We start from the raw sequence: 27,951 nt of genomic DNA, 5'->3' as shown, positions 1-27,951 counted from the left end.
GGAAGTTTTGGGAGCGTCATCACTTGAGGCTTTCGAGAAGAGATTGGACTACCATTTGTCAGAAATGGTGTAGGGTCTCCCACTTGGGCAGGGGGTTGGACTAGATGACCTACAAGGTCCCTTCCAACTCTGATTATCTGTTATCCGAGAAGGGAAAGAAATGAAGGGAAAGAAGAAGGAATAAGGGAAGAAGAACTGGGGGTTACTTGGTGCTCTCTGAGGTTGGTGATTTTCTTGCAGATGTTTCATTACCCAAACTGGGTTACATCACCAGTGATTCAACAGTCAAACTATTTACTGAAGTGAACTTTCTTTTGCCAGATATTCTTAAACAGAACCTCCTCTATTCAAGATGTTTCCCTTTAATTAGCTACCCAATCTCCTGCAAAACAGTTTTAAAAAATCTCCTTCCAGTTTCTGACATATTGATCTTTGGGGTTTTACAGACTTCTGAATTTTGGAATGCAGTTTTCCAATTAAAAATGGGACAGGCAGAGGGGGAGAAGTGGTTCCAAGAGAGAGAGAGAGAGAGAAAAGGAAAGAGAAAAAGAAAGAGAGATGAAAGAAAGAAAAAAAGAGATGAAAGAAAGAAAAATGAGAGAGAGATGAAGAAAGAAAGAGAGAGAGAGAAAGAGAAGGAAAGAGAGAAAGAAAGAGATGAAAGAAAGGAAAAAAGAATAAGAAAGAGATGGAGAAAGAAAGAGAATGAAAGAAAGAGCGAGAGAAAGTGAGGAAGAGAAAGACAGAGTGACAGAGAGAAATAAAGAAGAGAAAGAGGGAGAAAGAGAAAAAGAAAAAGAGGAAGAGAGAGAAAGAAAAGAAAGAAACAGAAAGAAAGAAAGAAAGAAAGAAAGAAAGAAAGAAAGAAAGAAAGAAAGAAAGAAAGAAAGAAAGAAAGAAAGAAAGGGAGGGAGGGAGGGAAAAAGAAAGAGGAAAAGACTGAGAAAGACAGATAGTGAGAAAGATAGAGGAAGAGGAATAAAGAGAAAAAATAGAGAAAAAGAAGACAGAGGAAGAAAGAAAAAAGCAAGGAGGGAGAGAAAAAGAGAAAGAGAGTCAGAAAGAAAAATAAAGAGAAGAGAGAAATAGAGAGAAAAAATAGAGGAAGAGATAAAGGGCAGACTGCCTGAGAAATAATGCTATTTTCATTCAGCACGGAGTAAGAATTACGTATTCTTGTTGACTCCAGAGCTTTCCTTGCATGATCTCATGCCATTGGCTTTCAAAAGTCATCAGTCTGACTCCTGGCTCTCACATAATCTGCCATCCCAGGCAACCTTGCTAAAATCCTCCAGAGAGGATACTATTCGATCCATTCTGGTCTTACCACACTCTGGCCAAGATGTAAGGAGAAACATGTCAGCCTATATTTTCCCATCACGGTCTGCTGTGCGCAGGTGGCCCCTGTTTAGGAGCAGACAGGTAGTCCTCAACGTACCACGGTCACTAAGCCTAGACGTCAGCGTTCCAGAAAACTTCCATCCAACAAATAACTCCGAGGCAGACATCCTCCCCCAAGGTTCCTTTTATTAGAGTAGTAAACTGCCACATCTGGGAAATCCCAAATCTGAAAGTTCCGGATTTCCTTGCAATAAGTAAAAAAATTACAAATCCATCCCCTGCATCCATCATCGCATCACATGCCCCAATCACCATCAGTCCCAACTTGAGATGTCCTCTCACCCAGGTGCAGAAAGAACATGACCTTGACGTAGAAGAAGAATGCTATTATGCCTAACCACCTACGCTCCAAGAAATTCCCCCCTCCCATTTTCCCAGGCTCAAGAAGGTGGCAGCGCGGAAGCGCCTGGTGCTAATATGGCTTTCAAAGCTGACACCAGAATGATGGCTGTCAGTCATGCCAGTCATCGCACAACTGACTTTGTTTTTACCAAACGATTTAGAGCAGGGGTTGTGGAGCGGTGGTTGTTATAAAACAAACGCTGGGTTCATAAATCAAAGACTGTGGTCATTAAACGAACACTTCAGGTGCCAGGAGCGTTTCAGCCAGAAAGCAGAAATAAATGGTGCATTTTGGCAGCATAAACCACAATCATTCATGCAGCTATAATTGTGTGCTGGAAATGCACTCATGCGACTGCTTGAATGGCGCTGGACATCCAAAAAATTGAATCTGAGAAATAAATATTTAGGGGGAGGGCGTCTGTCAGAGCTTTGAATGTTTGCCAAATGACTGGACGTTAAGCGAGACCACCTGTACTTGTTATTGCCATGCCGTTTCATTTGAGAGAGAGAGAGAGAGAGAGAGAGAGAGATAGATAGATAGATAGATAGATAGATAGATAGATAGATAGATAGATAGATAGATAGATAGATATGGTATTCAGCTTTGTTCGGGTATTTTCCCACGTCATTGTAGTTGTGCTTTTAAAGTTGTAGCAACATTTCGGCAGAATCTCATCTGCCATCATCAGGCTTCTATATTGTGTTCGTCTGAAGCAAACACAGAAGCCTGATGATGGCAGATGAGATTCTGCCGAAACGTTGCTACAACTTTAAAAGCACAACTATAACGATGTGGGAAAATACCCAAACAAAGCTGAATACCATACATGTAAGTACCCGTGAAAACTTAAGAATGTATGTATGTATGTTTGTTTGTTTGTTTTAGGAAGATGCTATTCTCTAGGCCAGAGGTCTCCAACTTTGGGAACTTTAAGCCTGGGGGACCTCGAACTGCCAAAGTGCAGGCAGTTGCAGCCTGCAGTAATGCACTCTGACCACTGCGCCCCATTGGATTAATTTAAATGAATCTCCCCTTTGCATCCCTGGGAAGGAGGAAATGTTGGCCTGTTAACAAGTTAATCTGGGATTATGTTCGCTTGTGCCAGCCAAACAGAAGGAACGCAGCCGGGGTGGGATTCAGCTGGTTTGTCCTGGTTCAGGCGAACCGGATGTTTAATTTATATCTGGTTCGCCGAACCGGGAGTTGAACTGACCAGCTTGCCCCTCCCACCTTGCCCTCCCCCTCCCAGGAGTCTCCATACAGCCTGTTTTGGATGCAGGTGAGTACAGAGTTTGCGTGGAGGCTCTGGGAGGGCGAAAACTGGGCCGAACCGGAAGTTCCAGGTTCGCCAGCAGCAGGTGCAAATGGCTGAGGTCTCGGAGAGTGAGGGACTCAGATGAGGGTCCTGCGTGCGATGCAGGGATGGGGCCAGGACCACCAGGGAGTGGAGAGCTGCCTTCGGAGATTGTGGAGGCTGGCAGCAGTGAGGAAGAGGCCCCCGAGGAGAGTAAGGCTGCAAGGCAATGCCTCCTCCCTAAAGGGATAAAAGCTAGCCCTCAGAGGTGGGATTCTTTGCAGGAAGCAAAGAAGTTCTTGCCCTTCAAGCCTTGTGGAAGTTCAGGCTATCCTGGTTTGTGTCTGGAGACTCTTTGTGTTGGAAATATTTCTTAGTAACTTTATCTAGTGTTCTTGGCAGCCTTGCACCACCTCGGCAAGGCTCGTTCTTATCAGAAACAATTAGTTTGAAACAGCCTTTTCACCGGGAAGGAACGGAATTCATAAAGAATCATTACAAGGTTTTGCCGTTACCTCGGTTTCGTGTTTGTTTCCTTGGAACAAGGTTTGGGTCATTTTCACCCTCCCAGAGGACCTAGGGAAGCCTCGGGACTCCGGGGAAAGGCGAAAAATGGCCCTCTCGGGAGTTCCAGGAGGCCACGCCCACCACGGCCACACCCACCCAGCAACCGGGCAGAGAACCGGATATTTGAATCCCACCCCCGAACGTAGCTTATCACGGCTGTTGGTTTGCGTAGAGGAGACGCCACGTCGCGATTTCGCCGTCCTTTTTGCTACGCCGCTCGCGGCCCGTGGGTCCGTTTCAAGCATCCGCACAGTCAGAAGGCCAAGGGGGGATGTTCGCCTTCTGTCCTTTCTCCGTCTTCTTCCAGAGAAAGACGCTGGGGTGGCCTCTCTCCTCCTCCTCCCACTTTCCCTTCAGCAGTGAAGCTTCCCCTCCGATTGGCAAGGTTGATTACCAGCTGGCTTCCAAAGTGGGAACGGAAAGCAAAACACCCATTTTGCAAACACGCTGTAATGAAGTGCCGGAGAAGCAGCTGAGAGCAAAAAATAAAAACAAAACCCTTCCTTGCATATTACGCCGACGGGACCCACGCTTCTAGAAAAGGTGGTGTTGAAGGGCTTCTCTTCAGACGCGGTGGGTGCTTCCCATCCCTGGAGGTTTTCAAAGAAGAGATCGGACGGCCGTTTGTCTGGCATGGTGTAGAGTCTCCGGCTTCAGCAGGGGGGTTGGACTAGAAGACCTTGATAGAACCCTGGGCCCTCTCTAACAAAATGAAACTCAGTGTAGAGAAAAGTAAAATCATACACTTAGGGGGTTGGACTAGAAGACCTTGACAGAACCCTGGGCCCTCTCTAACAAAATGAAACTCAGTGTAGAGAAAAGTAAAATCATACACTTAGGGGGTTGGACTAGAAGACCTTGACAGAACCCTGGGCCCTCTCTAACAAAATGAAACTCAATGGAGAGAAAATTAAACTCTTACACTTAGGCAAGAAAAACCAAAAGGACACATATAGACTGGGTGAAACCAGGTTTAACAGCAGTCACTGGGAGAGGGATCTTGGAGTCTTAGTGGACAACCAGCTAAATAGGAGCCAGCAGTGTGCAGCAGCAGCCAAACAGGCCAATGCAATCCTAAATTGCATTAACAGAGGGATACAATCGAGATCAAGGGAGGTACTAATACCACTCTATAAAGCCTTAGGAAGACCACACCTAGAGTATTGCATCCAGTTTTGGTCACCACACTATTAAAAAGATGTTGAGACTCTAGAAAAAGTTACAGAGGAGAGCAACCAGGAGGATTAGGGGACTGGAGGCTAAAACATACAATGAACGGTTGCAGGAACTGGGCCTGGCTAGTCTAGGGAAGAGAAGGATCAGGGGAGACCTGATAGTGGTCTTCCAATATTTGGGGGGCTGCCACAGAGAGGAGGAAGGAGTCAAGCTAATTTCTAAGGCATCTGTAGGCCAGACAAGGAATAATGGATGGAAACTGACCAAGGAGAGATTCAACCTGGAAATAAGGAGAAACTTTCTGACAGTGAGAACAATCAATCCACGGAACAGAAGTTGCCTTCAGAAGTGGTGGAAGCTTCATCACTGGAGGCATTCAAGAAGAAACTGGACTGCCATCCATCAGAAATAGTGTAGGATCTCCTGCTTGGGCGGCGGGTTGGACTAGATGACCTACAAGGTCCCTTCCCACTCTGTTAATCTGTTTACCTGCAGAGGCCACATTGCTGTTCTCCCCAAAAACATTTCCATTCACTTGCGGGCATGACATGCGTTTCTCTTTCCTTGCAGAATGGCGGCAGACTAACGGGATCAGAATGATCCTTCAAGATGAAGATCTGACCACCAAGATTGAGAACGACTGGAAGAGGCTGAATACCCTCGCCCATTATCAGGTGTGTAAATCAGCTTTGGTTTGGTTGGAAGGAAAATCCACCTGGTTCAGGTCCAAAGCTGGCAGAAAGGCGCTGGAGATAAAATGGAGGCTTGGAGGCTGATGGGAAATTCCCTTTTATTGATGAAGCAGAACCACCCACCACGTGTGATTCAGGGGCAGCTGACAAAAGGGAGTTTAGAGCGGGTGGGTTTTTTATACCTTCTGGATTCCTAGGGGGGTCATGTAGGGGTCATAGCTGGCTCTATAGGCAAAAGAGGGAATGAAAATCAGGTCTGCCACGCAGTGCCTCCTGCTAGCCAGCTGGTCTTCGCGTCTCTGCATGCTCAGGGGCAGGGCGCATGCATGGGGAATGTGTGTGTTTATGTGGGGCTGGAGTACTTTGAGGGGACAGGGGGCATGCATGGGGGTGGGGCACATTCACAGGGGACGTGCACACATTACTTTTTTTGGGGGGGTGCACGCACACTTTGGGCGCTTGGTGCTGAAAAGTTTAGCCATCACTGTCCTAGGTGTTTGTCTGAGCTAATCTTGTCAACCTTTGATTGTGTTGCTTATCTGGAGCCTCTGTCTGGCCCAGTTGTTTCTGAATAGATGACCACATTTGCCTTTCTAAAAGCTGGCTTCCTCAGTTTCTGCTTGGGGCAGGGAGACTGGGGCCGGTTTCTGCCTCCTTTAAGATTTTTCCCCATTTCTTCTTTCGAGGAAATATTCGAGCCTACTTTTTTAATGTTTCCCAAAATATTTCATTCTTCGAGGTAGTGAGGTTTGATTAACCCTGATGGTCTTCTGTGGCCCACCTGTATGTCCACTCATAAAATATGTCCCTGGTCTTTTTAGAGTTGCCAACAGAAAGGGGGGGGGAGCAGTGCGACAGTTTGCAAACCGAAAGCGCATTCCATAAATGTTTTCAAAGATAGTAGCAAGATGACTGAAGTTTCTGCCAGTGCAAAATTCTAACTGGAGAGAATGATTGATGACTCTGGGCTATGGGTGTGTCCCATTGGAGAATGTGAATTACGACACCCCCAGCGGGTTGGGGGGAAAACCAGGGTCAAGAGTAACAATGAATGATACGTCTCAGAGTCGGCAACACCCAGGCAATGCCAGACATGTTAACTCCCAATAAAATCTTTCGAAGTTTGGCTAGAGATTCGTGATTTAAATGGGGCTAAGCGTCAGAATCCTGAGGCTGTAACGTTGGAGACCCCAGGTGTGGAGATCAGATCTGGGTTGATTTCGCTGGCAATTCTGTTCACAGGTTGGCCCACCAAAGGTACCTAAAGGACTCACCAATGGGACATCAGGCCAGCCTTATAGGTAGCAGTCCTTGATTTGTGACCTCCATTGAGCCAAAATTTTATGGCTACGTCAGACAGCTGTTAAATGAGTTTTGCCCTATGTTACAAACTTTCTTGCCACGGTTGCTAAGTGAGCCCCTGCGGCTGTTTAACTTAGTAACACAATTGTGAAGTGACCATCCAACGTTACAGCAATCCTGGGAAAAAAGGGGACTTATGTCTAGTTTTTCAAACTTACGACCATAACATCTCAAGAAGGAGAGAAAGGGGCACCACCAGCATAGTGCCTTCCTCTGCCAACTCCACCAAATCTAGGACCAAAACAAAACCCTGAGTAGACCTTCTAGAGCATCCAGTTGAGATAATCCTTAGAATAAGGCAGGTTGGGGGGTCATTTCCAACCAAAACTACATCCTGATCTTACCCGTGTAGACCACAGAATAATAGAAGCTGGAAGAGACCTCAGAGGTCATCTAGTCCAACCCCTGCTTGAGCAGGAGACCCTACACCATTTCTGACCGATGGCAGTCCAGTCTCTTCTTGAAAGCCTCCAGTGATGGCACTCCCACAACTTCTGAAGGCAACTTCGGTTCCACTGGTTAATTGTCCTCACTGTTAGGAAGTTTTGGAAAGAAAAAAGTAAAGTCTTACACTTTTAGACAAGAAAAACCAAAAGAAAACATACAGCAGTCTTCCGGTATTTGAGGGGCTGTCACAGAGAGGATAGGGTCAAGCTATTTTTCAAAGCACAAGAAAGAAAGAAAGAAAGAAAGAAAGAAAGAAAGAAAGAAAGAAAGAAAGAAAGAAAGAAAGAAAGAAAGAAAGAAAAGAAAGAAAGAAAGAAGAGAGAGATGGAAAGGAAGGAAGGAAGGAAGGAAGGAAGGAAGGAAGGAAGGAAAGAAAGAAAGAAAGAAAGAAAGAAAGAAAGAAAGAAAGAAAGAAAGAAAGAAAGAAAGAAAGAAGAGAGAGATGGAAAGGAAGGAAAGGAAGGAAAGAAAGAAAGAAAAAGAAAGGAAGGAAGGAAGGAAGGAAGGAAGGAAGAAAGAAAGAAAGAAAGAAAGAAAGAAAGAAAGAAAGAAAGAAAGAAAGAAAGAAAGAAAGAAAGACATCTGAGCAAACCATGGATGGACAGAAGACATGTCTAGTTTAAGGAAAAGAAGGACATAATAGCAGTCTTCCAATATCTCAGGGCTTGCCACAAAGAAGAGATGTAAAAAAGATGTTGAGACTCTGGAAAAAGTGCAGAGAAGAGCAACAAAGAGGATTAAGGGACTAAAACATACAATAAATGGTTGCAGGAACTGGGCCTGGCTAGTCTAGTGAAGAGAAGGACCAGGGGAGACAGGAGAGCATCTTCCAGTATTTGAGGGGCTGCCAAAGAGAGGAGGAGGGGGTCAAGCTATTTTGCAAAGTACCCGAAGGCCAGACAAGGAATAATAGATGGAAATTGATCCAGGAGAGATTCAACCTGGAAATAAGGAGAAACTTTCTGACAGTGAGAAGAATCAACCCATGGAACAGAAGTTGCCCTCGTAAGTTGTGGGAGCTTTATTCCTGGATGTTTTCAAGAAGAGACTGGACTGCCAACTGTCAGAAATGATGTAGGGTCTCCTGCCTGGGTGGGGGGTTGGACTAGATGACCTACAAGGTCCCTTTCAACTCTGTTAGTCTAATCTAATCTAGTGCTAAGTCACTTCTCTGCTTGGTTGGTTTCCATCCATTGTTTCTCGTCTTGCCTATTGGCACTTTGGAGAATAGCTTGACCCTCCCTCGTCTCTGCGGGGTGTCTTTGAGTGATGTCCACCAGGTCATTAAAGGACTTATTGACCATCCCTGGTTTGCATAAAGATGAGAGAAGATGAACAGCCAGATGTGAAAAGCCACTCTTGCTGGCTTCAAGGAGAGCTGGTTAATTAGCATCCTCGCATGGCTTTGAAGATGAAAGTACTCGGTGATAAGTGCTAATTATGGTTAAGGCTGATGGCAAGAGGGCCCTTTCCTTGAATGTTCAATAAAGATGTGCCAGACGCAGAGACTCTTGTCAATAGCTGAATATTCAACTTTGTTTCATTTTTCTCTGGGAGACCATGAGGCTATCCAGCCCAATCCAAAGTTGTGATGACCCGGGGCGTAGCACAAAAATAACAAAGTCACCAAAGTAGATAAATTCCCTTTAATGTCTCCAACTTGGCCCACAACGTCCGATTATCTTCGGCGGGGAGATCAAACTCTTCCAAAAACAGTCCACGAAGGGAAGAAATGCGGTCTGAACCCAAAATACAGATAAAGTAGAAATAAAAAAAAAACCAACACAAACCACGCTGAAGTAATTAACACGACAGACCAGGATAATAACTTGCAGACTTCCAAACGGTAACGAGGCACACGCAGTGTGGAGGACGCCAAAACCCCGGATAAGCCTCGACAAAGATAATGCACGCTTTGCTTCCAGCAACTTTGCCATGCGCAGTTTGCCCTTTTAAACAGTCTTCCCAGCTGCAGCCCATGAAGGGGATCAGGGCCCTTTTCTCCCCCGTAAACCATGTTGCTCCCTATCCATTCCTCCCTGCAGGCCTTAGGATGAAGAGTGGGTGAGCCTGGGTCTTCCTCTGAATGCCCAGCCAGCCTGTGCCCTACCCCAGTTTCCTTCACAGCCACCGGAGCCACACTCCCACCCCCTGTCAGTTGTTCCACCTCTCTCTCAGGATCAGATTCCAACTGGGGCACGACACAAAGGTGTCTGTTGCAGGTTCTGGGCCTGCCCTGCCCTGCCCTGCCCTCCCCTCCCCGGAGTCCCAACGCAGCCCTGGATGCAGTTAAGTGCAGGGTGCGAGCAGAGGCTCAGGGAGGGCGAAAAACGGGCCTCCCGGGAGTTTGGGAAGGCTGGAAATGGGCCCGTTTCCAACTTCCAGAGCCCAGGGAGGCCATTTTCGCCCTCCTGGAGGCTCCCCAAAAGCCTCCAGAGTTTAGGGAGGGCAACCCGCTCCACCATGGAGGCCGACTAGGCCAACCCCACCCAGCAACCAGGCAGAGAACCCCTTGCTAAAGTTTTTGAAGGCCACTCCTGACTAGGAAACATGACCGGCTGTTGTGGAGGAAGCAATGGGCTAGTTGATTGTTATTGTTCTTACTTGGAAGAAGGGAGAAGGGAGGGGAGGAGGGGAGAGAGGAGGGAGAGGAGGAGGAGAGGAGGAGAGAGGAGGAGGGGAGGGGAGGCAGAAGAGGAGGAGGAGGAGGAAGAAGAGGGGAGGAGGAAAGGAGGAGGAGGAAGAGGAAAGGAGGCGGAAGATGAGAAGGAGAAGGAGAGGAGGAGGAGGAGGAGGAAGGAGGAGGAGGAAAAGGAGGAGGAAAGAAAGAGAAGGAGGAGGAAGAGGGGAGGAGGAAAGGAGGCGGAAGAGGAGGAGGAGAAGGAGAAGGAGAGGAGGAGGAGAGGAGGAGGAGGAGGAGGGGACTATGGGGTAATGAATTTGGTTGTTTTCTTGCAGATGTTTCATTACTCAAGCTAGGTAACATCATCAGTGCTGATAACGTTACCACTGATGGCACTGATGATGTTACCTAGATGGGTAGTGAAATGTCTGCAAGAAAACAACCATGCACAGAGAATACCAAGGACCCCACAGTCGTCGTCCTCTTTCCTCCTCCTCCTCCTCCTCCTCCTCCTCCCTTCCCCCTCCCCCCCACCCTCCTCCTGCCAAGTACCATATCCACAAGAACAGTTAACCGGCCCATTGCATCCTTCGCGAGAGCTCCTACAGGTTCTCATCAAGATATATTGCGATGTAGGGAACGGCAGCCTGCCCACAGAAAGATCCAGTGGGAAATAATTTGCTGTACACTCCGTGATGGGGATTATTATTCTTTTTCTTGCAACGGTACGGATCGAAAAGGGGGGAAGAATAAAAGAAAAAAAAAATAGAAAAAGAAAAAAAAAACAGCGAGGGAAAGGAAAGGATTGATTACCGACATCATCTTATTTTTCCAAAAGAATGCCTTCGGAGTAATGGAATCCAGCTACGGCTCCGAGCGGTCAAAGTTGTAAAATATGAAACTCCCATTCCAAGACAAACTTACTTGCCAGTCAGTATGTTTTCACTTAAAATGGGGGGCAAAGGTTTGGCTGGGGGTGAAATATAGCCTCCCGGGTGTCCATTTTTTCCTCTCTCGCCGACTCCCTCCCTCGGCCGCCCCGCCGAAGTTTTCTGTATTTCATAGTGACAGCTCTGATGAAAAGTAACAGCAGGAACAATCAGACTTCACTTTGCGGACTTTCTGACAATTACCAATGATGATGTCGCACGCTCGTAAATCCTGTTCCGTCTCTTCTTAAAAGCCTCCGGTGATGAAGCACGCACAGCGTCTGGTGGCAAGCAGTTCCACGGGTTAATTGTCCTCCCTGTGAGGAAGTTTCTCCTTCATTCCGGGTTGCTTCTTTCCTTGATCAGTTTCTATCCGTTGTTTCTTGCCCTGCCTGTCTTCAGGTGCTTTGGGATATAAAAATTGACGCCCTCCTCTTTCTGCCAGCCCCTCAAAGGCTGGAATACCACTATGACGGGATTACAGATTTGCAGAGTTGGAAGGGACCTTGTAGGTCATCTAGTCCAGCCCAACCCCGCCCAAGCGGAAGACCCTACACCGTTTCTGACAGGTGGTAGTCCAGTCTCTTCTTGAAGGTCTCAAGTGATGGCGCTCCCACAACTTCCGAGGGCAACTTCTGTTCCATGGGTTGATCGTTCTCACTGTCAGAAAGTTTCTCCTTATTTCCAGGTTGAATCTCTCCTGGTTCAGTTTCCATCCATTATTCCTTCTCTGTCCTTCAGGTGCTTTGGAAAATAGCTTGACACACACACCCCTCCTCTCTGGGGCAGCCCCTCAAATATTGGAAGACCGCTATCCTGCCTCCCCTGATCCTTCTCTTCCCTAGACCAGCCAGGCCCAGTTCCTGGAACCGTTCATTGTATGTTTTAGCCTCCCGTCCCCTAATCATCCTGGTTGCTCTTTTCTGTACTTTTTCTAGAGTCTCAACATCTTTTTTATAGTGTGGTGACCAAAACTGGATGCAGGACTCTAGTTGTGGCCTTACTAAGGCTTTATAGAGTGGTATTAGTACCTCCCTTGATCTCAATTGTATCCCTCTTTTAATGCAACTTAGGATTGCATTGGCCTTTTTGGCTGCTGCTGCACACAACTGGCTCCTATTTAACTGGTTGTCCACTAAGACTCCAAGATCCCTCTCCCAGTTACTGCCATTAAATCTGGTTTCACCCAGTCTATATGTGCACTTCTGGTTTTTCTTACCTAAGTGTTTATGACTTTACTTTTCTCTACATTAGTTCCTTCATTTTCTCCAAGTTTGATTGTTTTCCTGCAGACATTTCATGACCCAACTAGGTAATAGCATCAGTGCTAGTGAGTGTGGGATTTGCTCCCTGTTTATATACAACAGCTTGCCCTATGTCGGTGGGAATGTGTGGTTTTCTCTTTGGTCCTTTCTTGATTAGGGTATTGTTTTCTGCCTGGCTGTTTGTCTGGTATTAATCCCTGTTTATCTGGCTGTTGATTGCTTGGAGGGGATGTATTCTGGTCGCTTTGTTGCCTTCTCAGCTTTCTTTCATTGTCTCCTTTGAATGGCGTGTAAATGTGATCTATCTCTATGTGTCAACCAGCCATCAATCATCAACTGCAATCATCATCTATTCTATTCAGCAATCATCATCTATTCAGCTATCAATAGACCCACAGAGATGTGGATATGGATCACTAGACTCATCAATAGATGTGGACTTTTGGAGAGCGCCAACGATTCCACAAATCCACATGCAAATTATATTTTTCTCAATGGTTTTCAAATCAGCTGCCTACTTCCTAAGAGGCTATGAACACACGAATTCATGAAGAACCAAAGATGGCCAGGTGGCCTTGCTACAACTCGGTAGTAAGTTAGACTCCTGGCCTTGAGTCCTTGATCTGATGATTCCTCTTGGATGAGAGGGAGAAGAAGTCTCAGTAACCTCTTATGTTTGAAGATGACTTCTCTTCTCAAGGCCGTTCATTCCCAAGTCCACCATTCATCTCATAGTGTTTTTTTTTTAATTCTTTTCCCCCACCTGAAGATATTTGATGTCCTTCCCTGGACCAGTTTCTCTGATTTTTTCTTGAAGAACAATGGCCAACTCAGAAAGCTCAAACTGCCCAAGGAGCTGCTGATCCAGTTCTACAGAGGAACTATGGAGTCTGTCATCTGCACTTCTATCACTGTCTGGTTTGGTTCTGCAACCCAGCAGGACAGACACAGACTCCAGAGGATAATTAGGACTGCAGAAAAAACAATGGCTACCAATCTGTCTTCCATGGAGGACCTGTATCCTGCACAAGTCAAAAAGAGGGCTGTGAAAATATTTACAGACCCCTCACATCCCGGACATAATTTGTTTCAACTCCTTCCCTCAAAATGATGCTATAGAGCACTGCACACCAGAACAATTAGACACAAGAACAATTTTTTCCTGAAAGCCATCACTCTGCTAAACAAATAATTTCCTCAACACTGTCCAACTATTTCCAAAGTCTGCACTACTATTACTATTAGTCTTCTCATCACTCCTTATCACCCATCCCCTCCCACTTGTGATTGTAGGACTGTAACTTTGTGGCTTGTATCCTTACAATTTATGTTGATTGTTTCCTAGTATGATTTGATTGCTTATTGTACCCTATGACTATTATTAAGTGTTGTACCTTGTGATTCTTGACTCTTGACGAATGTCTTTTTTCTTTTATGTCCACTGAGAGCATTTGCACCAAGACAAATTCCTTGTGTGTCCAACCACACTTGGCCAATAGAAGAATTCTATTCTATTCTATTCTATTCTATTCTATTCTATTCTATTCTATTCTATTCTCCATTCCATATTCTATTCTATTCTATTCTATTCTATTCTATTCTATTCTATTCTCCATTCCATATTCTATTCTATTCTATTCTATTCTATTCTATTCTATTCTCCATTCCATATTCTATTCTCCATTCCATATTCTATTCTATTCTATTCTATTCTATTCTATTCTCCGTCCATATTCTATTCTCCATTCCATATTCTATTCTATTTTTCTATTCTATTCTATTCTATTCTATTCTATTCTATTCTATTCTATTCTATTCTCCATTCCATATTCTATTCTCCATTCCATATTCTATTCTATTCTATTCTATTCTATTCTATTCTATTCTATTCTATTCTATTCTATTCTAAAAATGCAGAGAAGAGCAACCAGGATGATTACGGGACTGGAGGCTGAAACATACAATGAACGGTTGCAAGAACTGTGGATCAGGATTTCAGCAGTTTCCCCCAATTAAATCATGAGTCTCGAGCCAAACTTCGGAAACTTCAAAAGGATTTATTGGGAGTGAACATGCCGGCACCACCTGGGTGTAGCCGACTCTGAGACACAACATTCATTGTTCTTCCTTGACCCTGGTTTTTCCCCCACCACCACCTGCTGGGTGTGTCGTAATTCACATTCTCCACTGGGACACCTCCATAGCCAAGAGTCATCAATCATACTCTCCAGTTAGAATTTTGTGGCAAACTTCAGTCCCCTAGTTACTATCTTTGAAAACTATTTATGGAATGCACTTTTGATTTCCAAGCTGCCGCACTGCTTCCCTCCCATCCTCCTTTCTCTTGGCAACTCTAAAAATACCATAGAAATATTTTATGAGTTGACACCGGCCATGGCTAGTCTAGTAAAGAGAAGGACCAGGGGAGCCAGGATAGCAGTCTTCCAATATTTGAGGGGCTGCCACAGAGAGGAGGAAGTGGGTCAAGCTATTCTCCAAAGCACCCCGAAGGCCAGACAAGGAATAATGGATGGAAACTGATCAAGGAGAGATTCAACCTGGAAATAAGGAGAAACTTTCTGATAGAAGCGATGGAACAGAAGTTGCCTTCAGAAGTTGGAGCTCCATCGCTGGAAGCTTTCAAGAAGAGACTGGGCTTACCCTGGTCACAAATAATGTAGGGTCTCTTGCTTGAGTGGGTGGGTGGGGTTGGACTAGATGACCTACAAGGTCCCTTCCAACTCTGTAAATCTGTAAACTAGACCCAGCACTTGGAATGGGTGTGACCAACACAGTATAACCAATTGGGAATTCATTCATTCCCGTAACGTCAAAACTATCCTTTGGCTGATGGAAAGTTGTATTTCCCATTTGGGTGCTCATTTCTGTTTCTTCCCCAAGGGAGTCAGTATTGTCCAAAAACAATTTCCCATGGTCACGTGACCAGCAGGGCTATATGCCAAAGGTGCACAGAACGCTGTTTCCTTCCCACCGAAGTGGTACCTGTTTGTCTACTCGCAGGCACATGCTTTCAAAATGCTGGGTGTGCAGGAGCTGGAGGCAAAACAGGAACTCGCTCTTTTACACAGAGTTCGGGTCTCGAATCCAGCTCTCCAAACTCAACGTCCAGAACCGCTGAGTTCATCGCGCCCCCTTCCCCCAAACCCATGTATAAAATGGGGGCAATGCTCACTTAACAAGTGTCTCACTTATCCACAGAAACGTTCACCTCAGTTGCGGTCAAGGAACTACCCACAAGTGCACTGGTGTCTTTTGCACAACTACCTCAGATTGATAAAAGGTGCGTTCCTCTTTTTAGGTGCCGGATGGCTCTCTGGTGGCTTTGGTGTCCAAGCAAGTCACTGCTTACAACGCGATCAACAATTTCACCGTCTCGAGGACTTCCGCCAGCAAGTACGGTAAGGACTTTCCCACCAGGGCACGTGAGACAACCGAGGAGTCAAAAAGGCAACGAGGACACGGACCACCAGCCTTTTGAAAATGGTTTAGTCCAGGAGTGGGGGACAATGGCCCTTTTATGACTTCTGGACTTCAACTCCCAGAATTTCCAAGCCAGAAATTTGGGAGTTGAAGCCCACGGGTTGTAAAGGGGGCCATGTGGGCTCAAGAATCCTGGGAGTTAAAGTCCATAAATTGTAAAGAACCCATGCTGGCTTAGGAATTCTGGAAGTCCACAAGTCATATAGAAGGCCATGGTTCCCTCACCCCTGGTTTAGATGCTCAGAGGAGAGTAACAATCTGACAAGCCGTGAAAAACACAAATTACAGGCTAATCCCTGTAATAAAACGTGGCCAAAATCTTGGGAAATAATGTATAATGTGGAGTCCAGAACACAGTACATCAAATAACAAATAACAGAACAAAACAACAGGACTGGAAGAGGCTTTGGAAATCAGGCCAGTCTTTGAGCATCTCAATGCAGCCATTTTTAGACTAGCAACTCATTCCTTAATACAAGGATCCAGTGACTCTTAGGAGAACAATCCAATGAAGGGAAAAATGTACGTAGCTCAGGGTTGAAATGAGGGGGTTGGCCCTTGGTGCTCCCTGAGCCGGGTTGTTTTCTAGCAAACCTTTCATGACCCAACTAGGTAACATCATCAGTGCTACAAGGGTTTAGGGTTGGAGGAGAAGGAGGATGATAACAGCAACGACAACCACCACCACAACGGTACAATGGTGGGGTTTGGGTGCTCTCTGAAGTGGGATTCAGCCGGTACGTACCGGTTCAAGTGAACCGGTAGTTCCGGTAATCTATTAGCCCTGCCCACCGGCCCCTGCACTAGTCTGTCCTATATTCCCTTGGTTTGAAGCCCAGCTGATAGGCATCGTAGAGCGGATTGCCGCGCCTCAGCTGTTTTTACTCACCGGGGCTGCAGCAGAAGGTAAGTTTTAGAGCTGTTTTCCAACGAACGACGCGTTCCCCGAACCGGTTGTTACACCGGTTGAATCCCGCCACTGGCTTCGCTGTTTTCTTGCAGACCTTTCATGACCCGACTAAATAACATCATCAGTGCTAGAAGGGAGTGGGGTTGGAGGAGGAGGAGGAGGAGGAGGAGGAGGAGGAGGACTGCTCTCTGAGGTTCTTAATTTTCTTGCAGACATTTCATGACCCAACTAGGTAACATCATCAGTGCTAGAAGGGAGTGGGATTTGGGGAGTGGAGGAGAAGGAGAATGAGGAGGAGGAGGAAGAAGAGGAAGAAGAGGAAGAGGAGTATCAAGAGGAAGAGGAGGGCTGCAGGTTCCTTGGTTCTCTCTGAGCTTGGCTATTTTCTTGCAGCTGTTTTATGACCCAACATCATGAGTGCTAGAAAGGAGGGGGTTGTGGAGAGGAGGAGGAGGAGGAGGAGGAGGAGGAGGAGGAGGAGGAGGAGGAGGAGGAGGAGGAGGAGGAGGAGGAGGAGTGAGAAGAAAAGGGAGAGATAGAGTAGCAAGAGGAGGAGATGGACTGTAGGGTCCTTGGTGCTCTCTGAGTTTGACTGTTTTCTTGGGAGACCTTTCATGACCCAACTAGGTAACATTATCAGTGCTACAAGAGAATGAGATTTGGGGAGTGGAGAAGGAGAAGGGAAGGAGGAGGAGGAAGAAGAAAAGGAAGATGATAACAAGAGGAAGAGAAGGATTGTGGAGTCCTTGGTGCTCTCCGAGCTTGGTTGTTTTCTTGCAGATGTTTTATGACCCAACTAGGTAACATCATGAGTGCTAGAAGGGAGGGGCTTGTGGAGAGGTAGAGGGAGAGGAGGAGGAGGAGGAGGAAGAGGAAGAAGAGGAAGAGATAGAGGAGTAACAGGAGGAAGAGGAGGACTGTAGGGTCCTTGGTGCACTCTGAGCTTGTTTGTTTACTTGCAGACATTTCATGACCCGACTAGATAACTTTATCAGGGCTAGAAGAGAATGGGATTTGGGGAGTAGAGGAGAAGGAGAAGGGGAGGAGGAAGAAGAAGAAAAGGAAGAGGAGTAACAGGAGGAAGAGGAGGACTGTGGGGTCCTTGGTGCTCTATGAGCTTGGTTGTTTTCTTGCAGACGTTTCACGACCCAACTAGGTAAGATCATCAGTGCTAGAAGGGAATGGGTTTGCTCTCTGTGTATATACATCACAGGGCCTCTGGCTTGGGGGGGGGGGAGTTTTCTCCCCTTTTTTCTTCCCTCCCCCCCCCCCCCCCCCCCCCCCCCCCCCCCCCCCCCCCCCCCCTGATGATTATACCCGCCTTCTAGTGATGATCATAGTTGGGTCATGAAACGTCTCCCAGAAGACAATCCAGCTCAGAGAGCCCCAAGGATTCCGTCGCAGTTTCGATTTTCTTTCTCCACATAAACCTTGGAAGAAAATCTTCGAGGGTTTGTGTCCCTTTGTGCTTTCAGAAAACATGATCCGATATACTGGGAGCCCAGACAGCTTGCGTTCCCGGACGCCCATGATCACGCCAGACCTAGAAAGCGGGGTCAAGATGTGGCATTTGGTGAAGAACCACGAACATGGCGATCAGAAAGAAGGGGACCGAGGGAGCAAGATGGTATCTGAAATCTACCTGACAAGGCTGCTAGCCACCAAGGTAGGTGAGGCTGGAGAGAAGCGAAAGGACCCCAAAAGGGAATGCGGGGGAATAGGGGAAAAAAAAAATGGAATTGTACCAAGAAAAGAGCTCAGGGTTGAATTGTGGGGTCCTCGGTGCTCTCTGAGGTTGGTGGTTTTCTTGCAGACGTTTCATCACCCAACTAGGTAACATCATCAGTGCTAGAAGGGAGTGAGGCCTTCTCGCTTTTTATTACAAGTTACTTGCCCTCAGTTTTGGTAGAACTGTTCTTGGTGGTCTTAATTATTGTTTATACTTCGATTGCTTGTCTGAGGTGCTCATCATAAGTTAGCGTGGTAAATTATCAACCATCTCAACATTCTAAGAGATACTCTCGTGTATATATGAGAGAGAGAGAGAGAGACAGCGAGAAAGAGATGGAGAACGAGACAAAGAGAAAGAAAAAGGAAGACAGAAATAGAAAGAGTGAGAGAGAAAGAGAGAAAGATACAGAGAGAAAGATACAAAAGAGAGTAAGAGAAAGGAAAGGAAAAACAGAGGGTAAAAGAGAGAAAGAGACAGAGAAGGAGACATAGAGAAAGAAAATGAGAAACAGAGAAAGAGGAAAAGAGAGATAGAAAGAAAGAGAAATACAGGAGAGAGGGGGAGGGGAGGGGGGAGAGAGAGAGAGAGAGAGAAGGAAAGAAAAAGTGAAAGAGAAACAGAAACAGGAAGTAAGAGACAGAGAGGCAGAAAAAGAGTGTGAGAGAGAGAAAGTGAAACAGAGAGAGAAGGAAGGAAAAAGAGAAAGAGAAAGAGAGAAAGAAAGTAAGAGACAGAGGCAGAAAAAGAGTGTGAGAGAAAGACACATAGAGAGAGAAAGAGAGACAGAGAGAGAGAAGGAAAGAAAGAGAGAGGGGGAAAGAAGTAGAAACAAAAAGACAGAGGCATAAAAAGAGAAAGAGAGTGAGAGAAAGCGAAACAAAAAGACAGAAAGGCAGAAAAAGAGTGAGAGAGAGAGAGAAAGTGAAACAGAGAGAGAGAAGGAAGGAAAAAGAGAAAGAGAGAAAAAGAGAAAAGAGAGAGAGAAAGCGAAACAAAAAGAGACAGGCAGAAATAGAGAAAGAAACAGAGAGAGAGAGAGAGGCACTCCCAAATAGGTTGCTTGACAAGGAAATAATCTCTCCGCCGAGGTGTTGACCTAAATGGAGGTTTTGGAGAGGAACCTGGCTTTCGGCTGTCACCAAAGCTGGTGCTTCAGGAGCGATGATTTGTGTGACAGCTTTATAATTCTCGGCTGTTGACTTTTGGCCCAGGGAATACCTCGAAGATGGTTTAAAACTCAGAGTCTCCCGTCTTCCCCTTACTCACCGCCAACAATGGGTGATTTATGTAGCATTGATTTTGCTGACACTTTCAAAGTGCCGAACCCAGTAGAGCGAACCAGAGACCGGCAGAGGTAGGGAAGGGGGCGATTTCCCAGAGACATATGGGGGAGACGGGCCGTCCCTTGGTGTGGGGGTACAGGCCCCCTTCCCCGCAATCCACCCACTCCGATGGGAAGCGGCCCTGAACCCCATCTTGGCTTTCATTTCTTCTCCACAAGCCAGCTGAGATATATCTGTCTTTGGTTGTAGTCAGGGATGGGATTCAGCCGGTACGGACCAGTTTGGGTGAACCGGTTGTTCCACCGGTTGAATCCCATCACTGGTTGTGATGCGTTTTTGTGTGTTGTTGTTTCTTTTTTGCAAGACCCGAGTGGCAGGTTTCCAAGGGATGAAATCCATTTAAAAAGAAAAAAGCCAAGTCCATCTTCCAAAACAATTTCTTTTATTTAGGAAAACATCAAAGTGGCAAAATCTGTTGTAATTCCGGATCTGACCCAACCCGGAATTACACCACGTAATATTGGAAGTTAGAAACAGCTCCCAAAAGTCACATTTCCCAACAGAAGTAAATCAGCATTTCCTGGCGTCATCAATCTCCACCTCCAGGTCTCAGCAGGGTTTCCCACGGGAAGAAGAACCACCCAGCCTAAACAACTCTCTCTATCTCCTTCCTCCCACCGTAGGAATGTGGCAAGCCCGAAACCCTTCCTCCCATAACTAGCAAAGGGAAAGAAAAAAAAAAACAGGAATATATAATAAGGCTAAATAAAATGGCTACGCCTATGTCAATTTCGGGTTTGACACCAAGCCAGATGAGGCCTGGGATAACTTTCTGGAATGATCTGACTCACACCACAGGCCCAGAGAATGTAGAATAACAAATTGGAAGGGACCTTTGAGGTCCTCTAGTCCTCTCAGCCGGAGGAACTCTGGGAGCTGAAGTCCACAAGTCTTAAAGTTGCCAAGGTTGGAGACCCAATCTCTATTCCAACCTCCAACCTGCACCAAAGGGCTGGTACAATAGGGGTTCTTCACCAAACAGGGCTCATGAGGAGCCTCGGTGGCTCAGCGGTTTAGGAGTGCAGTACTGCAGGCTACTTCTGCTGACTGCCGGCTTACTTCAGTTTGGCAGTTCGAATCCCGCCAGGCTGCAGGTTGACTCAGCCTTCCGTCCTTTCCAAGGTGGGTAAAACAAGGACTCAGATTGTTGCGGGCAAGAGGCTGACTCTGTAAACCGCTTAGAGAGGGCGGTTCAAAGCACTGCAAAGCGGTATATAAGTACTGTTGCTATCATGGTCCAAAAAGAATGTTATCCACCTTATGCTAACGAACATCCTAAGCGGCTAACAAGCTCCCTTTGGGTTGCAAAATCAATGAGTAAAGAACGGCTGCCCGATCGAACCGAGGCCGGGCTAAAGCCAGCGTTTGGTTTTTCGTGGTGGGCAGCCAGTGGATTCTGCTCACAAGGAGGAGATGAAGAGGCTCAACTATGGGCATAGGAGGAAGGCCAATCGTCCCTAATGCAGAAGTATAACAGAAGTTGAGAAGGGACCTTGGAGGTCTTCTATTCCACCCCCACCCCGCTCAAGCAGGCAACCCTATACCATTCCAGACAAGTGGCTGTCCAGTCTCTTCTTAAAAGCCTCCAGTGTTGGAGCAGCCACAACTTCCCGTTGCAAGTCGTTCTCCTGATTAATTTTTCTCCCTGTCAGGAAATTTCTCAATTCTAGGTTGCTTCTTCCCTTGGTGAGTTTCCATCCGTGGCTTCTTCTTCTTCTGCCTTTGGGTGCTTTGGAGAACAGTTTGACTTCCTCTTCTCTGTGGCAGCCCCTCAAATAATGGAATATAATTATCTTCCAAGTGGCCGCCTTGTGAATCGTTTATAACATTGTTTTTGTAATTCTTTTTTTTTTAAATAATCGTTTATAATGTCTTCTTTCTTTATTTCTTTTTTGTTTCTTCCTCTTCCTTCTTTGTCTTCTTCCTCTTCCTCCTCCTCCTCTTCTTCTTCCCTCCTCCTCCCTGCCTCCTTCTCTCTCTCTGTCTCTTCCACCCCCTCCCTCCTTTCCTTTCCTCTTCCTCCTCCTCTTCTTCTTCCCTCCTCCTCCCTGCCTCCTTCCCCCTCTCTCTCTCTCTCTCTCCCTTCCACCCGCTCCCTCCTTTCTCTCTGTTCCCTGTCTTTCCCTCATTCATTCCCTTCCTTCTTTCCTCCCTCCCTCCCTCCCCTCTTCCTCTTCCTCTTCCTCCCTGTTTTTTTTGCCTCTTTCCTTCCCGCTGCCCTCTTTTCCTCACAGGGCACTTTACAGAAGTTTGTGGATGACCTCTTTGAGACCATCTTCAGCACGGCCCATCGAGGCAGCGCGCTGCCCCTGGCCATCAAGTACATGTTTGACTTCCTGGATGAGCAGGCAGATAAGCACAACATCCACGATCCTCACGTGCGGCACACCTGGAAAAGCAATTGGTGGGTGCTTCCGAAGAGCCCGGCGCACCTGGGCTCAAAGGGGAAGCCATTTGCAGAAACGTTCCTAAAATTGAAGGGGGGTTTTTTCGGAACCTTTCTACCCAAGGGAACCAGAAGCAGCTAGGGCAGAGTCAAGAAATGCCACATCCAAAATGTAGAGTAGTCCTTGACTTATGACTTAAGGGAGGGAGGGAGGGAAAGAGGGAACAGAGATTAAGAAGGAGGGAGGGAGGGGAAAGAGAGAAAGGGAAGGAAAGAAGAGAGGAGGGAGAGAAAGAGAGGGAACAGAGAAAAAAAGGAGGAAGGGAGGGAGGGAGAGAAAGAGAGGGAATAGGGAAAGGAGAGAGAGGGAGAACACAAGGAAGGAGGGAGGGGAAAAGGAAGGGAGGGAGGGAGCAAATGAGAGGGAAGAGAGGAAAAGGGAGGGAGGGAGGGAGAGAAAGAGAGGGAACGGAAGGAAAGGGAGGGAGGGAGGGGAAAAGGAAGGGAGGAGGAAAAGAGAGGGAACAAGAAAGAAGAGGGGGAGGGGGAGTGAACACAAGGGAGGGAAGAAGGGAGGAAGGAAAGAAGAAAGGGAAAGAGAGGGAACAGAGGGAGAGGGAGGGAGCAGAGGAAAGAAGAGAGAGGGGGGCGTGAACACAAGAGAGAGCGGGAGAGAGGAAGGAAGGAAGGAAGGAAGGGAATGAGAGAAAGATGGGACAGAAGGAAAGGAGGGAGGGAGTGAATACAGGGAGGGGAGGGAGAGAGGGAAAGAGACGGAACAGAAGGAGAGGAAGAAAGAAACTTGAAACTAATGAAACATCAGCATATTATTAACATCATCTGCGGCAATTCATTCAAGGCTGATTGAAGCCACTCAGGGGCTCCTTTAAAGACGGGGGGAAAAAAAACGAGGCGCGGAAAGCGGGATTAAAGAGCCGGAGACGTGGTTTGAGCAGATTCAATTCATCCCCAACTTCTTTCTTCTTCTCGATGGCTTCTTGACTTCCCGCCTGTTCCTCGCTGCAGAACGAACAACAGCCAGGGATTCAGGGAAAGTCACCAACAGAGAGAATCGTGAGGAGGTTGATCAAGTAGCTAAGAAGTGCCTTAGAAGGGATGTGGGCGGAGGAATATCTATCTTGGATTATTGGGGAATGTTTATCTTGGATTAAACCAACGGTGGGCATTGACACTTGGAAGGTGGGCCAGGATAAAGGGCCAGCGGTGGGATTCAGAACTTTTTTTTACTCCTGGTTCTGTGGCCGTGGCTTGGTGGTATCACAGGTGTTCATCGACATACGGCCAGTTGCGTGTTTTAGTTGTGCGTTCCTGCATACGTTTCGGTCTCTGGGAGGATTAAAGGCCCCTGGGGATTAAACCGAACGAAGAATGGTCGCAGGTGTCAACTCGTAAAATGTTTCTACGGTATTTTTAGAGTGGCCAACAGAAAGGGAGAGGGAAAAGGGGTCTGAAAGAGCAACGCGGCAGCGTGGAAATCGAAAGCGCATTCCATATATCGTTGTTCAGAGATAGTAACTAGGGGACTTAAGTTTCTGCCAGGCAAATGTCTAACTGGAGAGAGCCTGATTGAGGACTCTGGGCTATGGATGTGTCCCATTGGAGGATATGCATTACGATACACCCAGGGGGTGGGGGAAAAACCAGGGTCAAGGGTGACAATGAATGATGTGTCTCAGAGTCAGCTACACCCAGGCAGTGCCGGACATGGTCACTCCCAATAAATCCTTTTGAAGTTTGGCTCGAGACTCGTGATTTAATTGGGGGTAACTGATGGGACCCTGACAGCAGGAACTGGCTATGGTCAGCCTGGAGGAAGAAAAAGGACTCGGGGTGACACGACAGCAGCCTTCCAGTATTTGAGGGGCTGCTACAAAGAGGAAGGGGATTAACTTATTTTCTAAAGCACCTAAAGGTAGGAGAAGAAAGCAATGGGTAGACACGGATCAAGGAGAGGAGCCACCTGGGGTTAAGGAGAAACTTCCTGACAGTGAGAACCATTGACCAGTGGAACTACTTGCCACCAGAAGCCATGGGTGCTTCAGCACTAGGCGTTTTTAAGAAGAGACTGGACAGCCACTTGTCTGACACGGTATAGGTTCTCCTGCTTGAGGAGGGGGCTGGACTAGAAGACCTCTATGGTCCCTTCCAGCTCTATTCTGATTGATTGATTGATTGATTAGAGCCCACTCAAAAGTTACAGCGGTGCTTAGGGCCTTTGCAGCATCCCTAGGAGGCTTCCAAGAAGGAAATTTGTTTTGCTTTCAAGAAGAGACTGGACTGTCCTCTCTCAGAAATGGTGTCGGGTCTCCTGCTTGGGCAGGGGGTTGGGCTAGACGACCTCCAAGGTCCCTTCCAACTCTGTTCATCTGTACCTGTATATCAAGGGGGAAAGCCAGAATCCTTTAACAAGCGTAATTGCCAGTGGTGGGTTTCAAAAAGTTCCCCGATCGGTTGGGTGTGAGTGCGCCCTTTGCGCCCGGGCGCCCACACAGCATTTGCAATTCCCCTTCTGCTGCAAGCCCTGGGTGTCAAACAGCCGACGGGCAGCAGTCGGCTGCATATGAAGCAGCTGAGGTTGAAAAAAAACAGGATATAAAGGTCAGTCCTGCTGGAGGGCCAAGCAGCTGATCATCGGAGCAAAGCGGTTCACTCACGGATGATCGTCGGAGCTACCAGTTCAGCCGAACTGAGCCAAACCGGTAGAATACCACCACTGGTAATAACCATGGTAAACTCGTTTAACAACCCTGGCAGAAAAGGTGGTAAAATGAGGAACGGCTCATTTCAGAACCCAGCCGCTTAGCGATGGTAGTTCCAGTTCTGGGTGTTGTTGTAAGTCAAGGACTACTTGAATTTGTGTTGAATAATAATAATAATAATAATAATAATAATAATAATAATAATAATAATAATAATGATGCTGCCATGGCCTCCTTCTCTCTTTTGACTTCAGCCTGCCCTTGAGGTTTTGGGTGAACATGATCAAAAATCCGCAGTTTGTCTTCGACATTCACAAGAACAGCATCACGGATGCCTGCTTATCAGTGGTAGCACAAACCTTCATGGACTCCTGTTCGACCTCAGAGCACCGTTTGGGCAAAGATTCCCCATCTAATAAACTGCTTTATGCCAAGGATATCCCCAGCTACAAGAACTGGGTAGAAAGGTATGTCTGGCTCTCTCTTTCTCTCTTCTCTCTCTCTGTGTCTCTATATCTTTCTTCTCTCTCTTCTCTGTATTTTCTCTCTGTTTCTGTCTCTGTCTCTCTCTTCTCTTTCTGTGTCTCTTCTCTCTCTTACTTTCTTTCTTTCTCCTCTCTCCTTTCTTTCTTTTCTCTCCTCTCTCTTTCCTGTCTCTGTCTCTCTCTTCCCTCTCCTCTCTTTCTCCTCTCTCTCCCCACTCTCTTCTCTCTTTCTCACTCTCCTTTCTCTCTTCTCTCTTTCCCCTTTCTTTTTCTCCTCTCTTTCTTTTCTCTTGTCCCTCTCTTCTTCTCTCTTCTTCTCTCTTTTCTTTTTCCTCTTCTCTCTCTTCTCTCTCACTCTCTCTCTCTCTCTGTCTATATCTTGCTTCTCTCTCTTCTCTGTATTTTCTCTCTGCTTCTGTCTCTTTCTCTCTCTCTGTCTCTTCTCTCTCTTACTTTCTTTCTTTCGTCTCTCTCCTCTCTTTCTTTTCTCTCCTCTCTCTCTCTCTCTCTCCTGTCTCTCTCTCCTGTCTGTCTCTGTCTTCCTTCTCCTCTCTTTCTCCTCTCTCTCCCCACTCTCTTCTCTCTTTCTCACTCTCCTCTCTCTCTTCTCTCTTTCCCCTTTCTTTCTCTCCTCTCTTTCTTTTCTCTCGTCCCTCTCTTCTTCTCTCTTTTCTTTTTCCTCTTTTCTCTCTCTTCTCTCTCTCTCTCTCTATCTTTTGTAAGAGCATTATCAGTATTCATTGACTTACAACAGTTCATTTAGTGACCATCCAAAGTTCCTACAGCTCTGAAAATGTTACTTGTGACCGTTTTTCACACTTAGAAAAAACCATTGCAGCCTCCCCATGCTCCTGTGATCAAAATTCAGATGCTTGGCAACTGACTCTTATTTATGACGGTTGCAGGATCCTGAGATCATGTGATCCCCTTTTGTGACCGTCTGACAAGCAAAAGTCAAATGAGGAAGCCAGATTCACAGAACTACCGAGTTACTAACTTCAAAACTGCAGTGAAGAAAGGGAGGGAGGGAAGGAGGGGGAGGAAGAAGAAAGGAAGGAGGGAGGGAAGGAGAAGGAAGAAGAAGAAGGAAGAAAAAAATGAAGAAGAGGAGGAGGAGGAGGGAGGAGGAGGAGGAGGAGGAGGAAGAGAGGAGGAGGAGGAGGAAGAGAAGAGGAGGGAGGAGGGGAGGAAGGAAGAGAGGAGGAGGAGGGAGGAGGAAGAGGAGAGAGGAGGAGGAAGGAAGAAGAAGAGGAGGAGGAGGGGAGGGAGGAGGAGGAGGAAGAGAGGAGGAGGAGGAGGAGGAAGAAGAAGAGGAGGAGGAGGAGGAGGAAGAGGAGGACAAGAAGAGGAGGAGGGGAGGGAGGGAGGGGAGGAAGAGGAGAAGAAGAGGAGGAGGAGGAGGAGGAGGAGGAGGGGAGGAGGAGGGGAGGGGAGGAGGAAGAGGAGGAGGAAGAGGACGAGGAGAGGAGGAGGGGAGGGGAGGAGGGGAGGAAGAGGAGAAGAAGAGGAGGAGGAAGAAGAGGAAGAAGAAGAGAGGAGGAGGGGGAGAAGAGGAGGAGGAGGAGGAAGAAAAGTTTCCAATGTTTTCTGCCAGATTCTCACAAAGAAATTCAATGGGGAAGCCGGCAGGAAGTCAGAAGGAACACCTGTTGCTTCTGTTCTTCTGCCCATCCTTGGCCATCCCCTTTCTCTACTCAGGTAAGGAAATAACCTCTGCAGCCCTGACCCAACAGGCCCAGCTTGTCTAGCTCCTAACTAAACACCTCCCAGAACTTCACCCTACCCCGTTAGCCTCCCAGCAGAAATTCTTTCCTTTTGGCTCGGAAAAACAAATTCGCCGGAAAGTTCCAAAGCCACGCTTCTTTCTCTGGCGTCACCCTGGAGGACCCGTAGCCTCCTCCCGGACCGAGATCACAGAAGATAGCTCGACCCTCCAAACGCTGGCGAGAGATAATCAGACTGTTTCTCGTCTGTCGTCCAGCCCAACGGCCCGGCCTGCCTTTGCAAACCGCTAGCAACCTCTACTACCTCCTTTTCCCAGGGCTTGTAAGCAGCTGGCATTTCCTCTCATCCTGCAGGACTGGAGCCTAATTAAAGGCAGGTCTCTCCCGAGCTGCCTTCGGGTTGCTAAGAAACCGCCTCCGTAAGAAGCCGAGGTCTCCGTCCAATCCTAAAAAAATAATTATCCGGTCAATGGGGAACACGGGCGAGGAAAAACAGCTTTTAATGTTGCCTACAACACAGAAGTCTTTAGCGGGTTTGGGCCTCTCCTCCTGACAAATGAGCTCAAGGCCAGCCGGATGAAAGAAGGAACAAAGCCGGCAAGCGAAACCGTGTGCGTCTCGCACAAACAGGGGGAAACGGGAATGCCCATTGTGCGCAGGGGTGGGCTTCAAATGTTTTAGCAAGGGGTTCTCTGCCTGGTTGCTGGGTGGGCGTGGCCATGGTGGGTGTGGCCTAGTCAGCCTCCTGCACCATGGCGGGGGGTTGCCCTCCCCAGGCTCCGGAGGCTTCCTCAAACCTCCAGGAGGGAAAAACAACCTCCCGGGCTCCGGAGGCTTCCCTCAAGCCTCCAGGAGGGGAAAAACAACCTCCCGGGCTCCGGAGGCTTCCCTCAAGCCTCCAGGAGGAAAAACAACCTCCGGACTCCGGAGGCTTCCCTCAAACCTCCAGGAGGAAAAACAACCTCCCAGGCTCCGGAGGCTTCCCTCAAGCCTCCAGGAGGGGAAAAACAACCTCCCGGACTCCGGAGGCTTCCCTCAAACCTCCAGG

The 27,951-nt window shown here is 47.2% G+C and overlaps 1 protein-coding gene across 1 annotated transcript in view; it reads left to right on the top strand.

Moving 5' to 3' along the window:
• The window catches only part of PLXNA4 (plexin A4), a 546,538-nt gene that overhangs the window by 503,346 nt on the left and 15,241 nt on the right, over positions 1-27,951 (top strand). Inside the window, exons 26-30 of the mRNA XM_087935355.1 lie at positions 5,355-5,458; positions 15,422-15,521; positions 17,989-18,179; positions 21,823-21,992; positions 24,949-25,161. Coding sequence (XP_087791481.1) covers positions 5,355-5,458; positions 15,422-15,521; positions 17,989-18,179; positions 21,823-21,992; positions 24,949-25,161 — 778 coding nt within the window. The remainder of the gene's footprint in view (positions 1-5,354; positions 5,459-15,421; positions 15,522-17,988; positions 18,180-21,822; positions 21,993-24,948; positions 25,162-27,951) is intronic.

Source organism: Pseudonaja textilis, chromosome 5 (genome assembly GCF_049901715.1).
Source record: "Pseudonaja textilis isolate UNSWEBS1 chromosome 5, rPseTex1.2, whole genome shotgun sequence".
In the NCBI taxonomy this organism is placed as follows: Eukaryota; Metazoa; Chordata; class Lepidosauria; order Squamata; family Elapidae; genus Pseudonaja; species Pseudonaja textilis.
This window is presented reverse-complemented; position numbering and strand designations above follow the sequence as displayed.